At 37.3% G+C, this 16,847-nt stretch overlaps 1 protein-coding gene across 1 annotated transcript in view; it reads right to left on the reverse strand.

Annotated features, from left to right (window-relative positions):
• RHOBTB3 (Rho related BTB domain containing 3) overlaps nucleotides 1–14,361 on the reverse strand; it is an 84,150-nt gene extending 69,789 nt beyond the window's left edge. The window contains 5 exon segments of the mRNA XM_078153120.1: nucleotides 635–789; nucleotides 7,072–7,219; nucleotides 7,221–7,265; nucleotides 13,289–13,517; nucleotides 13,735–14,361. Of these exon segments, the coding sequence (XP_078009246.1) occupies nucleotides 635–789; nucleotides 7,072–7,219; nucleotides 7,221–7,265; nucleotides 13,289–13,517; nucleotides 13,735–13,736 (579 nt within the window). The 5' untranslated portion in view covers nucleotides 13,737–14,361.
• Between the last annotated feature and the right edge of the window lie 2,486 nt (nucleotides 14,362–16,847).

Consider the following 16,847-nt stretch of genomic DNA (forward strand, 5'->3'; position numbering starts at 1 on the left):
GACCATAACTTTTCTTTGTGTTCAGTCAGTTTAGCAGGCTCTTTTTAGTTTCCCACTGTTGTGAAGAATTGAGGCAGTCAGAATAATAGCTAATTGGATTAGGAGTCGTAGAATCCTATCTCCCTAATCATCTGATAAGTAGTCATACAAACTGTTGGGTCTGAATAGTGACAGGGCCACCAAGATAGTGAGGTGGGTATTATGAAATCTTTCTAAAGTACTTAGCTCATTAGGGAAAACTGTTCTTTGAAAGCCAGATTACAATAAAACTTAGCTCTGGGCCCATCAACACTATCAACAGTCAGATATCAGACTGACAATAGCTCTATTTGTATAAAAAAATTTTTTTTTACTTAATAGCTAATAATACACCATCTAAATAGTCTCCAAAGTTCTGAGTATCTTCTTTCAATAATGGAAAACAAGTCATGGTAAGAAAAATTAAATTTCTTTCTCATGTTAGCCTAATAAAATGTCTACTCAGATCTTATTGGTCAAAATTTTTATTACACACATATTCATCTCAAAGTAAATATTAAGACAGTAGTTGACATTTAGGAAAATAGCTCATCTACCAAAACTGGCTTACAGCCCTTAAAAAAAAAATCATCGTATCAGAGGGACTTCTACTTACCACGCCTCCAAAATACTTCCCGACATAGAAGTCATTGAGGCTGTGTAGTTCAAGATAGGTGGCTCCTAGTTCTTTGGCAAGCTGGATCCCTTCGGAAGAAGTGACACAGTTCCCTCTATCTGAGGTACACAGTGGGCAAGTACAGGGTAATTCTTCTGAGGGAATAAATTTGAATCAGAGGACATTGGAATGTGTCTAAATGTCTAAAACCAACAAGCAGGCTTCAGCATTAGCAATTAAACAACTTTTTAAAAAGGTGATGAGATCAGAAAAGATCCCAGGATAAATCAATATAAATAGAAAGAAAAACAATTTGAAATTAAGAACACTAAAGAATTTTTTTATTAGGTGAATAGTTATTTCCACTAATAACTGGGCCAACAGCCACAGTTATGAATGGTGGAAATCTACTTTTAGGGATGATAGTCCCTGATATAATCCTGAGCAAAAGAATAACAATTTGCACTGGGGAATTAGTAAAGAAAATTAGTTTCATTTATTTTATTATCAGCATTTTGACTAGTCAGTCCGTCACCAAGCACTTATTAATCAGCTAATCAGCTACTGTGTGCCAGGTAGGACGCAATGGGTAGAGCACCAACCCTGAAGACAGGAAGACCCGAGTTCAAATCCAGCCTCAGCCTTTACTTACTAGCTGTGTGACCTTGGCCAAGTAACCTCACCCTGTTTGCTTCAGTTCCTCCACTGTAAAATGAGCAGGAGAAGGAAATGCCAAACCACTCCAGTATCTTTGGGGTCCCAGAGAGTCTGACATGACTGAAATGGCCCAACAAGAATAAGAAGATATGTGTGAGGCACTGTGCTAGTTCTGGGGATACAAAGAAAGGTAAAAGTCCTTGTTTTCAAGGAGCCCACAGTCCATGTGAGAGAGCAGAGCCATTTAACTGAAAAAAAAGTTTTAGCTTCAATAAATTATTTAGACTGCTTCACAAAGCTTTCATTGGGTTTTGTACCCTTGTATTAACAGAATTCTTGATGTTCAAAATTAACTGAAAAAACCAAAATCACTAATCTTAAAATGTTTCATTCTCATTAATTTTACATAACCTATACACCCACTAATCTAATTATTTTATTCACTATGCTCTACTCAGATTCTTTTTTTTTTTTTTGCTTTTAGGCAATTGGGGTTAAGTGACTTGCCCAGGGTCACACAGCTAGTAAGTGTCGAGTGTTTGGTCTGAGGCCAGAACTGAACTCAGGTCCTCCTGACTTCGGGGCCGGTGCTCTATCCACTGTGCCACCTAGCTCCCCACTCTACCCAGATTCTAAAGCACAAAGACAACAGGTAATTATTTACTTCTTTACTTCAATTTTTAAAACTATAGGAATATAAGTAAATTTTATTCAAAAAAGGAAATTCCTAGATTTATAAATGTACCACATATCTCCTTGGCTACTGTTAATTAAGAGTACATTTGCTAATGAGATAAGCATAATGGATATGATCTCATTTCAGAGAGTTAATTTTATTCTGTTTCACAGATACAAACTGTCTCCCTTAAACTGACCAAACTGTCTCAGTGAGAACAAGGAAGACACATAATAAAAAGCCAGAACTCTTATTACTGGAAAAAAGTCAAAAATTGTCCTACTGTCAACACTACCACTAACAGCTGACAAGGCTTCTCAGTTGGCAATATCCCTCACATCCATAAGCTTCTTTCCTTTCACACATCCATCAACCTTAGTTCAGATCTTCATCACCTCTCTCCTGGCAATAGTATCATGACTGATCTCCCTGCCTGCAGTCTTTCCCTTCTCCAAATCACCATTCACAGCACCCCCCCCCGGAAAAAAAAATGCTCAATTAGAACTGTGATCTGATTGATCTGGATGTTTCCCCAGTCCACGTAGATAGAGACCCATCCACGCCTGCTCATCTTGTGTGACTCTTGTGCATATCCTCCCATTAATTTGCCATGGGAATCTACTCAATGTGTTGGGGACCTTCTTTGTTTTTTCCTGACATAGCAAATGCAGCACTCGAGGAGTGCTACCCACATCTTTCTCAATTGCTATGTGACTAGCACATCCTCTCTTTTTATCATCATTGTAATCATCCTTTGTCCCAGATGAAATCTTTGACTTTAGTTCATCTCTGTGATGTTTGAGCAGGCTCCTGGATGATTTACAGTCTCTGCCTCCCACCTCTTGCTTCCATACATAGACTGACCTCCAAAACAGGAAGGAATTTCCTCTTTACTTTTGCTTTTTACAATATTTAGCTTTCTTCAGAGTTTAATTTAGGTGTCATGTCCTTTGGGAAGGCTTTCTTGTTACTGTTCTCTGCCTCCTCAAATTATCTTGCTTTTACTTAGCTATATAAATGGCATAACCATTTCTCTCCCATAAGGATATAAGTTTCTCAAGGACGTGGGCTAGTTTTCATTTTGTCTTTGTATCCCTGGCACCCAGCACAGTTCCTGGGACACGGAAGTCACTTACTAAATGCTTGTTAAAGGAACGACTTCATATATAAAGCAGAATAAACATGCAAAAGTTCAAAAGTCCACCAATCAATCAACAAGCATTTATTAAACACTTTCTATGTCCCAGGCTATGCCAGCCATTGATGATATAAGTACAAACAATGAAATAATTCCTACTCACAAAGGGCTTACACTCTAATGGGGGAGACAAGTATATATATGCATACATATACACATCACAAATAAAATAAAGTACAACAAAGGGCACTTAGCAGTTGAGGGGGGAATCAGGAAATGTTTTATACAGAAGACGGCAACTGGTGGAGGTAAGGAAGGAGTATATTTTAAGCAAGTAGGATGGCCAATGTGGCTGGATCACAAAATCTGTGAGGGGCAGTATGGAAGTAATGTCCAATGAGGCTGGAAAGATAGGTTATAACCAGGTTGTGAAGGGCTTCAAAGGCTAAAGAGAGTTTATACTTTAGCCCAGAGGCAATAGGAAGCCACTGGAAAGGACTGAGTAGGGGAATCACATGGTTAGATACGCAATTAAGGAAAATTACTTTGGGAGCAGCAATGTGAAGGATGGACTAAAGTGGTTAGACCTGAGGCATGAAGACCAATGAAGTAGACAACATCTAGGCAAGAGGTGATGAGGGCCTGAATTACAGTTTATTGTGAGTCCAGGAAAGGGGCTGATTGTTGGAGATGTTAGGAAGGCGGTAAAAGTAAAAATTCTACATGTGTCATGAGGCAGAGTGAGAAATCCAGGATAGTTCTGAGGTTGTGAACCTGGGAGACCAGAAAGATGGTGTCTTTAGCAAAAACAGAGATGTTCTGAAGGGAGAGTTTGAGAGTAAAGATTTTCAATTTTCAATTTTCAATGCTGAGTCTGAGATTTCTCTGAAGACATTCAGTCTGAAATGTTCCAACAGGCAACTGGTTGGTGATGCAGAAGTGAACTCTGGAGAGAGCTGAATTGGATCTATGAGTCATCTCCTTAGAGATGGGAAGGGTGAAAGGAAAATAGAGATGGGCAAGGGAGAAGTGTGGCAGTAGAGATCAGAAGGGGAAAATAAGAATTTATATAATGCCTATCATGTAGGGCACTGGGGAGTGCACTAAATGCTTTGCATATGTTACCTCATCTGATCCTCACAATAAAAACAGCACCAACCTGCAAGGGAGATTCTGTTATTACCCCCATTTTACAGTTGAGGAAACTGAGGCCAATAAAAGTTAAGTGACTCGTACAGTGTCACACAGCTAGCAAATGTCTGATGCCACATTTGAACGCACATCTTCCTGACTCCAGGCCCAGTGCTCTATCCACTGTGTCTCCCAGCTGCCTCAAAGACAGCTTAAACCCACAGCACCTGAGGAGGTTACCAATCCAAATGCATCATCAAAACATAAAATCATACCATTTTAGATGTAAATCCTCTTACAGTTGGGGAAACTGAGGCTGGAGGGATTAAATACCTGGCCAAGGTCATCCAGTATGTGGAGAGACAATAATGAACACACACAAAAAAAGTGGTTTGAGCTGCCCAGTAATCAAATAGCCCTTCAATGAGAAGGATCAACATTTGGCATTCAAAGAAGATTTAAAGATATCAAGGCTAAAGACAACAAATAATGCTTGATTTCTCCAAGTCGTATCATACATAAAGCTTGATCTGAGTTTGCTTTTCTATGGTCAGATTAGGTTTTAGAGTTAAAGGAATAAATTTTCATGAAGGACTTTGCCTATTATAATAAAGCACTCTTGGTATTTTACATTCTTTACAAAGCCTCCATAAACAGGGCCTTTGATTTACTAAAGACAGAGGCCCCTTGTGTCTACAAAACTCTCCTTATGTTGATGGAATGGGGGTGGGCAGATTGCCTTAATATGCCTTGATTCAAGGCAAAATGAATGAAGGTCAGCAATGCTTCCAATGCAAAAGTAAAGAAACATAACGAAAAAGAATAGTAAGTGTTTTTGACCAAAACATACATGTTTGAAAAAATTAAATTAGTTCACTTCAGTTTGATGATAATATACACAGTGTATGAAAGGAAGCCTAGTTCAGTAGAGGAAAAAAGACCTAGATTTGAATTCAGACTCTTGCCATTTACATTTAATAGCTGCGTCACTGTGGGCAAATCACTCATGCATTTAATAAACGCCTACCAGATACTATGCTGCAAATACAAAGTCAAAAAAGTAAGCCTCTTCCCAGAAGGAGTTGAGATAATATGTACACAGATATAGGAAGCAGACATAGAAGAAATATGAAATAAACATAAGGTTAGTTTTGAGAGAAAGAGCGTCCAGGAAGGTCGTGAAAGTTTTCATATAAAGGTGGTGCTTGAGTCAAGTACTGAAGTAAGATAGTCTAAGAGTCAGATGTAGTGCATTCCAGACACAAAGACTGGCCAGTGAAAAGGCCTAGAGAGAGGAGTAAGTCTGTCCCATTTGAGGAATGGCAAGATGACCAGTTTGGCCAGATTCTCACATTGTAGAATGGGGGGAAGGGAGTAATACACAATTGAATTTGGAAAGGTAAATTGGGACCAGCTTATGAAGGGTTTTAAAAGCCAAACAAAGGTGTTTTACCCTAGAGGTAATAGGAAACCAGTGAAATTTATTGAGTAGAATAACATGGTCAGATCTTCACTTGTGAAAAACTCTTTTGGCAACTATGTAGAGGTTGGATTGGAGTGAGTAGAGATTTGAGACAGGGAGACCAATATGAAGTCTATTATAAAAGTCCAGGCAAAAGGTGATGAGGTCCTGACCAAAGATGAAGACTATTCAACCACCATTATATGATTGACTCTAACAGGTCTTTCACAGTAGCTCCTTTAACTATCTTTATGTTAGGTTTTCTGATAAGTCAGTGGATCTATGATCCACCTCTTCTCATCTTACATCACTCTTCTTCATGTCTTCCCATAAATCTTCCACAGCATATACACCCAACATACTAGGGGGTCCTAGATTTTCTGATAATGCATGGATACCAGTGAAGCACATAGGTTGTCTACCACTTACTCCTTGCTCCAAATACATTCTTAGCCCACCTCCTATGTTGGTTATCTGCCCTCCTGCTTTATACTGTTCCTCCTGTGCAATTCTGCATTGGCAATATGTTGTACATCTACTTTTTCCACTGCCCTTCGGGTGACTTGCAAATGGAACTACATATCCAAAAATCTAATTTCTCAAAAACTTTCTTCATGGATTCCTATTTCTAAATAATTAATCTTGGTGATTTTGAATTCTCCGCATCCCTAATTTGATCCTACCATCAACTCTATGAGGTAGGTAGTATAAGGATTCTTATTCCCATTTTATAAATGAGAAAAAATTAGGCTCATAAAAGCAAAGTGACTTGCAAATGATCATATAATTAGTAAATATCTGAACCTGGACTTGAAATCAAGCATTTTAACTCCAAATCTATTCTTTTTTTTTTCATCTTGTTTTGTTTTTGTTTGTTTGTTTTTGGCTAGGCAATGGGGTTAAGTGACTTACCCAGGGTCACACAGCTAATAAGTGTTATGTGTCTGAGGCCACATTTGAACTCAGGTCCTCCTGAATACAGGGCTGGTGCTCTAACCACTGGGCCACCTAGCTGCCCCTTTAAAGATTTTTTTTTCAATTTTTTTTTTTAGGCAATTGGGGGTTAAGTGACTTGCCTAGGGTCACACAGGTAGTAAGTGTCAAGTGTTTGGTCTGAGGCCGCATTTGAACTCAGGTCCTCCTGACTTCAGGGCCGGTGCTCTAGCCACTGCGCCACCTAGCTGCCCCCACAAATCTATTCTTATATCACAGTGATAGTGTCACTTAATAGTAGCAAATTCATAACAGCTAATATTTAAACCACAGTTATTTCATATATTTTAAAACTGCATTTTTTATATTACAATAAGAATCTATGTCAGAATAACATAGTACTTTAAATCTAATTACAATAAAAAAAATAAAACACTTACCATTTTGTCTGACACCAACAGCAGAAATTATTACTGGGACTGAACAATGGTTTAATGTTCTTTTTATCACTGGAATATAACTATCTTTTACTTCTTGAAATGAAGACTTGTCATTTACAGAGTATTTGATTACAATGATGTCAGCCCCCAACAATAAGATTTCGAGAGGTATACCAATCACTGTCGAAGATGCCCTAAACCAAAATGCAAAGAGCAATCGTTTTATTCATAACAATCATAAAATAGATTATAAATTATGTGATAGGCTAATTTTGACTCTTGTTTTATTTATTGTGCTGCATGGAAAAAGATAATAAAATCCTTTAAATAATCATTCTGTTATCACTATATAAAAAACTATTTCCTTGCCTAGAAAACTGTATGGTAATAGGAATAGTAACTGCATGAATATATAAAACTAAAGACTTAGCATTTGCATTTTAAATTAAGCACATAAATGTTTTGTCTTTGTAATTATTGGACGATTGCAAAAACCCATGGGAGAAGACACAGCAGCACCACAGTAAACACGGGAGAGATGAGGGCTTTTTATGGGATTCTTCTAGTAAACTACTTGGGATTTTTGTTTTTATGTGTTTATGTATAGCCATTTTACTACGTACTTTGTGGAATCCCCATTTCCAATCCCCACATTGGAGAATTGGCATACTTTTCAGAACCATGTAGTACACAGAGGAAAATGTTCATAAATGATACTTTATACATATATATGTATATATGTGTATATGTATGTGTGTATATGTATATATATATATATATATATATATATATATAGAGAGAGAGAGAGAGAGAGAGAGAGAGAGAGAGAGAGAGAGAGAGAGAGAGAGAGTCAGAAAGACCTGGATTCAAGTTCTAGCTCTGAGATGTATGTAGTTTATAAGTTCATAAGTCATTTTTATTTCTAAGCGCCCCCAGAAACCTGGTAAAAACAACTGTTGCAGGACAGTTACAAATCTACATTAATAGAGACAATTTTCTTATCAGGTGCTCCCAGTACAGATGAAAATGCAAGTCTGGAAGAAAAATACAATTTTAAAAAATAATCAATAAGGATTTATTTGTAATTCATGTTTTTTCTAATTCATGAATGGACCACATAAATAAGTGCCAAATAATCCCTTTCCCTAGTTCTCAAATCTTTATTTAGGTAGCATATATATATTTATGATAGATATGAACATGCAAAATTGATAAATATGCATGTATGACTATATATAAACACAAAAATATGCACATACATGAATATGTGAAAATACATGTACATTTGTGAGTACACATGTACATATTAAGGATCAGACTCAGAAATTATGGATACTGAAATTCACTGCCACTTTGTGATTCCAATTAATTAAAAATTCCTTTCCTTCTTGTATTTGTCAAAGATAATATAAAGTATATAAATACTTAAAATTTAATGTGTGAATACCATTATGTAGAAAGTACAGTCTTAAGCATGAAAGTGTGGTCCACTGTACCCATGCCGAGAGTTTTATTCCAATAATTTTACTTTCTTTTTAACTGTGCTATAAAAGGTTTACTTGTTTTCATTTATGGGGCCTTTTGTATATTTTTCTGAGTGGCAGAGTGACTCAAGAAGGGTATGAATTTAAAAGATCAGTCTAAAACTGTTGCATTATGGAAATCTGTGCTTTTAAACGTGAGTAGAGAACAGAGGTTTTAGTATCTTGCATCCATCAATCCAGAGCAATGCTGCAGGCCCCTTTTTCCTGTATGGTAGAAAGCTGGTGAGGTTTCTTACTTAGCAATATTTACAGAAATGCTTTCAAAACTGCCAGCTCTATTTGGGTATTGCATGCTCCTGCAATTCAGGGACTGTCAAAGTACAGGATATGATGGAGTGTTCCCTCTCCCTAAGTACCAAGAGAACCCTCAGAAGCATGAGGAATCCAGAATGCTTTTCAGAAATAAGAACAAATTTGCAAAGCAAGATGCAGCTATTTGATGAAGTTAAAGGGAACCAAGGAGAACTAAGGAATGAAAACATGAAAACTGAAGAAGTCTGATGAGGAAAGGAAGAGGAAGAGTGGCAAAGAGAGTCGGGCAAAGGGCAGGACAGAGTTGGGAAAGTTTCCCAGCACAATCTGCCAATACTTCCTAATCCCTACTCAAAACCCCTTCTAATTGCTTCCGTTCTAATTTTGTGCATATACAGACATGAACATAATACTGGATAAGCAAAGTCAAAGGAACAGAATGGAAAAGTTATACAAATGTTAAATAAATATATAAAATGCAGAGAAGTTTACATCTAGGTCTCAATTATCGCAAATGATTAAGTGATGTATGTGATGTCAAATTTGCACTATTCAAAGTTATTATGATGTAGAATATAGTCACTGGTTCCAGTCCAAAGTTAATATGTAGTGGGAATTTGAATAATGTGGAATTCATTATTTGTACTAATTGTGACCCTGCTGTACCTAACAAAAATGAAATGATTTGTGCATCGTTTTTCATTTTCTATATTTTTTGTTAATAAAGAAACTGATCTCAAATTTTAAAATACAAGTACAATGTGAGAAAGTGGTGGCAAGGGAGAAAGTATTCTGTATGAAAAAATAAATTTATGGAACAATGAATCACATCTAACATGAGGTTTCAGAAAAGCTAGTGATCTGCAGGAAATGCTCTATCAAAGTGTAACACTGTGTCAATTAGCAGCCCAATTGGCCCATGCCAGTTCTGTGGGTACCACACCATTCAAAAAGGGGTAAGGTTTTGCTTGAAGGGAAGAATCTAATATTCTTACTCTTTTGTACACTAACACTTCCAAGGAATTCTCTATAGCATTATGTGACCACAGCCTCAGAGACAGGAGCTGGAGATCTGGATTTAATCATTTTTTATCAGACTTTATAAAGTGAAATAATTATTCCATTTCCTAATGGTGTTATGAATAAGACACATTTCAAGTGGCCATAATTTAGCTAATTTTTAAAAAATTACTGTTTTTGAAAACAGTGAATAAAATGTGAGAGTAGATACAAATTCCCAAATTATTTCAATTAATATATTGATTACATCATTATTAATATGCCAGGTATAAAACTAGTGCCCTCTGGGGTATTAATTTTATCCCTCCTAATTTTATTTCATGAGAAATTTAAAATGCTATTACTTGGCCTTCACAATAGGGATGTCAGACTACTGACTATTGCACAACTGGAGCTAGAGAAATCATGGGGTGAAGAAAATAAAGTAGGGCTAGATCTTGGAGATCACACGGTCCAATCTACAGGTAGGTAACCCATCCTCAACCTATAGGTAGGTAAACCAAGGACCAGAAAAATTAAGTGATTTGTTCAAGGTGACATGGATAGTAAATGGCATAATAATAATTTAAAACACAGTACTTAGAACTATAAGGGATCTTAAAGATTATCAAGTGCAGCAATCTCATTTCACAGATGAGGAAACTGAGACCTACAGAGTTTAACTGACTTTCCCAGGGAGGAACATGTATGTAATAGGTTTTCAGCCTCCTAGTATAAGATTCTTTCTTTTATATTACACAGCTTCTCTACAAAGAGTCTCCTGCTTCCATGGAAGCATTAGATTGGCAGTAGACACTACAGAAATCATAACACTGTTCTCTTGTACCTTTCCAGGCATTTCATAAGTAATTTCCAGCTAGGGCCTACAGGGATCAGGAACCTGCAGCCTCAAGGGCACAGGTGGCCCTATAGGTCCTCAAGTGGGGCTCTTTGACTGGCTCTCTAGGTCCTCAAGTGTGGTCCTTAGGACCTAGAGGCTCAGTCAACAGGACCCTGGCCTAACCAGTCCCAAACAGGTTAATACATCCTGACACCTTAGTACAACTATGATTTTGTTTATAAGTTTTATACCCTAGAAGGAATACTTTTCATAGGACGTGTGTGTGTGTGTGTGTGTGTGTGTGTGTGTGTGTGTGTGTGTGTGTGTGTATCTTAAGACGTTTAAAATTTCTCTGCTTAAGAAATATGTTATTATGCATGTGGTATGCTCTGTTTATAGCTGCATAATACAAACTTGGCTTTGATTTTTTTAAAAAGGAACTTGAAAAATAATTAGCATATAATATTCCCAGTTACATTTATTTAGATATATTTATTTAAAAATATAAATTGAAAACTGCTAGATCATCAAGATCTTAAAATATACCTACCTCATAGCATAGACTCAGATAACATAATGAATATAAAGTGCTTGGCAAGTACTTTCCAAATGCCAGCCATTCTCATAAATAATAAAAAATAACAATAAAGACTAGCCATTGTATGAAATGGGAAATTTTAAAGTATACTTTCTTGGTATTATCTACAAGTGGGTTCAGTATTTATCAAATAACAACTGAGGAACATAATTGATGTTAATGTCTATGAAGAGCATTAAAATGTACATAATGTACTTGGAAGAAAAACATTCTAAACAATTCTGTTTTTCAGCTAGAACGGGTCATGCTGACCTAAAAAATTATAAATGGTTTCAAATCCAGGTCCAGGCAATATCTATAAAATGAACCATAAAAATTTCCAGGTATGATTTTTACACACGGCCAAACTTCATTTAAAATTTTTGGGAAGGTATTTCTTTTCCTCTTATAGACAAAATGAAAACTTTTAACCTACTTGGAAGATTCCAATTACTAGAACTAATGAATAAGCATTGTTTTTACATAATATAAAATAACACAAATGGGAAAACATTGAAAGGTTGAAGAAAAAACAGGGACACAATTCCTACTTCAAATTGGGCTTTATTTTCCTTAAAAATATTTTATTTGCTCAAAGTTTGTTCAGTTATTTCAATGTCTTTACTAACATTGTTCAATCAATTATCTGTGATTTTAAGATTCAATAAGCCGAAAGGCAACTGGGTGGCCCAGTGAATAGAGCTAACGACGGAATCTGGAGGACTCCAGTTTAAACGCAGCCTTAGATACCTGACAAGTACTAGCTGTGTGACCCTGGACAAGTCACTTAACTTCAATTGCTTTGTGGGTGGAGGACATTCAATTAGGCAAGACTGCTAAAAGGAAAGAAATCATTTATTTAAGTAGTTGGTATAATTACCCCTGGCAGAAAAACTGATACAGATAAGCATTTCACAAATTTTCATCATCATCAAGGATGGATTATCACTCCTGAACTGAGATATTTTATATTTTATTTATTTTTGACACCTAATGACTTTCCTTTAATTTGAAATTATTATCTAGCTACAATGCAAACTCTTCTTTAAATGACTAATTTCTTTTTATTACACTGGTTTTTTTTTTCAAAAAGCCCAAGTGTTTGATAAAATTTCAAAGAAGTATAATCTATACTTTTACAATCCTGACACTGAACTTTTAAGGCCCTAAATGCATTATTAATGTCTATGTTATTAAAGGATCAGATTAAGTGGTCTGCCAAACAAAGACAAATTAACAATTTCAAAAGTTAGAGTTCTGGGACACTCAGAAAAAAATGTAGGTGTGTCAGTGAAATTCACTATACATTTTCAGTAATCTCATAGGAACAACGTTGGAAACTGAGTAACATTATTGAAATTTATTTCTATTACAGGAAAATGTGTTGTATTCATTTTTTAAAATCATTATCCTATATACTCTTATTACTCTGCCTTAAACCACTACAAAATGATAAAAGGAAACCAATAGGAATTACCTTCCTTAAAAAAATGAGAACACTTTTATCATCATGTAAATCTGGTTTTTTAAGCTTAACCTTATGCCAGAAATAGACATTTTAAAATCATTTTTCTGCCACAATTAAAAAAAATTTAACCTAGTCCTCTTTCTAAACAGGCTCATTTAAAAAAGAGTTTTGACTATCAGCTTTCAGAGGGTTTTATTTTTAGAATGCGATTACTACATTATCACACGTTAGGTAACTGGGGAAAAAACATTGCTCTCTCTGGGTGCAACAATGTGACCCTGTCATTTACTGTGTTCCACACTCAGCTGTCTTTGTAGCAAAGGACACAATCTTTCTGTGAAGCATTTGTAGGAGTAAGTGCTTAACACACAGAGTTTTAGCTGACTAGGGTTTTTTTTCCTCCCATGAAGCAAATGACCAAAGGGAGATAAAAATTAATGATGCCTAAATTTCCTAGGGTAACTTGAATTAAAAAAAGGGAAAAACACTGCTTCCAGACGCCTTTAGAAGTGAATAGAGCGGCTGCTTTCTCTTACCCAGACGGGACAATCATGTACCACCAGTCTGACATTTCCAAACACACAGGCTTGATATTCAGTAAACACAGGATATGCAATCGAGCTGGCATCAGAGTTCAGCAACAAGCTGCTTTCTGTCTCTGAAACGAGAGCACTTCTCCCTAGATAAGTCCAGATCAGACCTGACTGACGACTGTCCTGGGGAAATCCATCTCCTTCATTTCCTAATGCAACAATGTGAATGGACCTATGGAAGGGAGAGAAAGAAAGAAGGGGGGGGAGAGAAGAAGAAACATTTTTGAGACCGATTTTCCACTTTTATCAGAACAGGAAGTGAAGGAAAGCAAGGAAGGAGGCAAGGACGAAAATAAGCTGATTTCAAGTAAGAATGCAAAAAAAAAAACTACTGCATGCTGTTCTTTGAAATTACTCAAAAGGTGGGGGGGCAAAAACTGGATACATACATGATCTTAAATCCAAAGGCAGGGCAGCGAATGAGAAAAGAGCAGCTCCCCGAGCACTCTCATGATAGATATCCGGCTTGTTTACCCCGTGGATTTTCTCATTTCCATCTGTTTCCACCCAAACGCTCCTTCCTCTACTATCGTTGCGGCAAACGCAGGGCTTTCCCGTGGGCTTCCAGACCAATCAGGAAAAGCTCTGGACCATGCTATTGAGGACTGCTGCTGCCTCTGCTGCTGCTGCTGCGGCTGGTCCCTGAATGTAAATGGGCGGCCGCATGTGACAGCCCGGGCACTCGCGTTCTGAGTTAATCTTCAGCTAGGTGAATGTCAGCATATTAAATCACCTCCTCCTCTCCTGCTGCGGCCAGTTAGCCGCCAGGCGATCGCCTCCTCCCCCGGCCCTGGGAAGGAGGGAAGAAAAAACCCTCGCCTACCCAAGCGCACCACACGTGCATCCGCGGAAGGGCGATCTGGCAGAGCTCACGTAATGAGGGGCAGGGCAGCCCCCTCCCCCCTTCCTAGACAAGACCCCCTCCCCCTTTCCGAGGCCTAAGCCACGCTGGAGGCCAGAGTAGGGGGCTGGGCCGTTCTGGAAGCTCAGGAAAATCAATTAAGAAAGAAAATGTACTAGTCGAGAAGAGCTCACCTCCCGCCTCTCTGCCCTGCAGCAAGTTTGGTGAATTGTGAAGATCGGATCCAAACCAGCAGGAAGAAAGGGGGAGGTGTAGTAGCTCCTTCTGGATACAGACTGCTATTGGAAAGAGAGGAAGCGTGAGACCTAGATCTAGGGATTCGAACGATGTTGCCCCTATCATTTTCTCCCCTGTCCCCTTTTCCTTTTTTTTTTTGGTGGGGGTTGGACTGAAAATGTGTTGGGGGGTTTTTTCGTCATCTTTGTAGCTGTGTTACTGTCAACATCTTGTTTAATAAATACACGTACTGGAGCTTTCTTTAAAATTATGCTTAGAAGAAACTAGAAGCAGCATTCATGCTGATACGGTTTGTTCAAAAAGAAATCAACTGGCTAATGTGGATTGGAAAATGATTGTGCTTTCTTATAACTGACATCTTTTAATACACAAAATACAAATACAAAATATAATAAAGTCTAAAGCAATAGATTGTAAATGTATTACTTTGAAAAAAAGCTCATATTTTACATATGACAAATGATTAATGCCTAACCTTTAATTTTTAAGGATTTTCACTAGGCAATCTAATTACTTTTGTAGAGACCAAGATAATAACTGATATAGCCCTTCGTATATATGATCTCATTTGAACCTCACAACAACTCCATGAAGTGCTGCTATTATTCGAACTGTTCAGAGGAAGAAACTAAGTTCAGAAAGATTACATGACTTGCCTGTTTTGTTGTTGTTCAGCCATGTTCTCTGACCCTATTTGGAGTTTTCTTAGCAATGATATCAGAGTGGTTTGCCATTACCTTCTCCAGCTCATTTTACAGATGAAGAAACTGAGGCAAATAGGGCTGTCACTTGCCCAGAATCACACAGCTAGTTTGTGTCTGAAGCCACATTTGAACTCTGGTCTTCCTGACTCCAGGCCCTCACTCTACCCACTATGCCAGTTCGTTGCCCCACTTGCCCATGGTTACACACGATAAATGTCCAAAGTGGGCCTATCTCCAAGTCCAGCAACCCAGAAAGTAGCCATATTGTTACAGTCTAGGGGTGCTAAGAACCCCAAAATGCAAGAGCAAAGGGGGCGCTTCTGCCTCAAAAGAATTAAACTCAAGCTTTCTTTCAGTCACAGCCAAAGTTTATTGTGTTGCCAATGAAAGGCCAGATTTTAAGAATCTATGCCATTTAATGGGGGCAAGTTGGACACTTTTATACAGAAAGACTGGGAAGATCTGAATGGGATCTAGGGGTGGCAAGTAGCCTGGGGTGGTCCAGATGCTGACAATGAGGGCCACAATGAAAGGGCAGTTAAAAGGCAAGCCTCAGAAGAACCCAAGGATCTGGATTCAGGGGCTGGGTTCCTAAAATTTGTAGGAAAGTTCAGGGCCTTTTAGGAGTCCATTATTAGTGCCCCATCAGTACCACAACTTGTATACTGTGAAAGTGCTTAGTATCAAATGAACAGAACAATATACTTCGTAGGTTTTCATGGTTCTTATAGAATACTACATTGAGACAGTGGTTGAGGTACCCAAAAAACCTACATAAGTCTTTGTACAAATATTCAAAGCAATTGATAGCAAGCAATTTGTGTTGCTATGAAGAGCTAAGTATTATAGACAATCACCATCATAAGTGTCTAGTGGTTATCTAGTCAAACCTCCTCATTTTACAGGTGAGGAGACTGAAACTCAAAAGAGGGGCAATGACTTTCCCAAAGTCACACAGTTAACTCTGAAAGAAGTAGCAGTTTACTTTGGTTTTCAATTTTCCACAAATCATTCACGTATTTACAACATTATCTAAGTGAAAATCAATAAAGCAAATTATGATATCATCTGTTTATTAATAAGACTTTAGTCAGCTTTCTTTGAAGCACTATACTGAGTACTGGAGATAAATAAAACAAACAAACAACAAAAACCAGTCCCAGCCTGGAAGGAGTTCATGCTCTAATAGAAGCTTACATTCTAATAATGGTGATTCTTTCTTTGGCATGGACATGTTGAGGATGTGATTAGTGAAAGGATATTAAAGATCTGCCCAAAGATTTGCTGCAATTCTTATTGCTTAATTTAAAGCAATTTAATATTTTCCAGAGAATAAGATTCAGGTAGGGATGGTGCTATTTTTATTATTTGATTTTTTAATATTATTTTAATATTAAATATTTTAATTAAATTAAAATAAATTTAAATTAAATGTTTAATAATAAATATTTTAATATTAAGTTAATCCAGCATACTTCTCCACAAAATGCTATTCACATACCTCATTATAATGTGGAGTTGAACTTGGGTTCTCAAAGGTTATGCCAAAAGAATACATGTACTAAGAGGCAGCTAGCTGATGGCTCAGTGGATAAAGCACTGGGCCTGGAGTCAGGATGACTTAAGTTCAAATCTAGCCTCAGACATTTCCTAGCTGTGTGACCCTGGGCAAGTCATTTAATCTCTGACTGCCTGACAA

The sequence above is a fragment of the Phascolarctos cinereus genome, unplaced genomic scaffold (genome assembly GCF_003287225.1).
Source record: "Phascolarctos cinereus isolate Bilbo 61053 unplaced genomic scaffold, phaCin_HiC Scaffold_4;HRSCAF=312, whole genome shotgun sequence".
Taxonomy (NCBI): Eukaryota; Metazoa; Chordata; class Mammalia; order Diprotodontia; family Phascolarctidae; genus Phascolarctos; species Phascolarctos cinereus.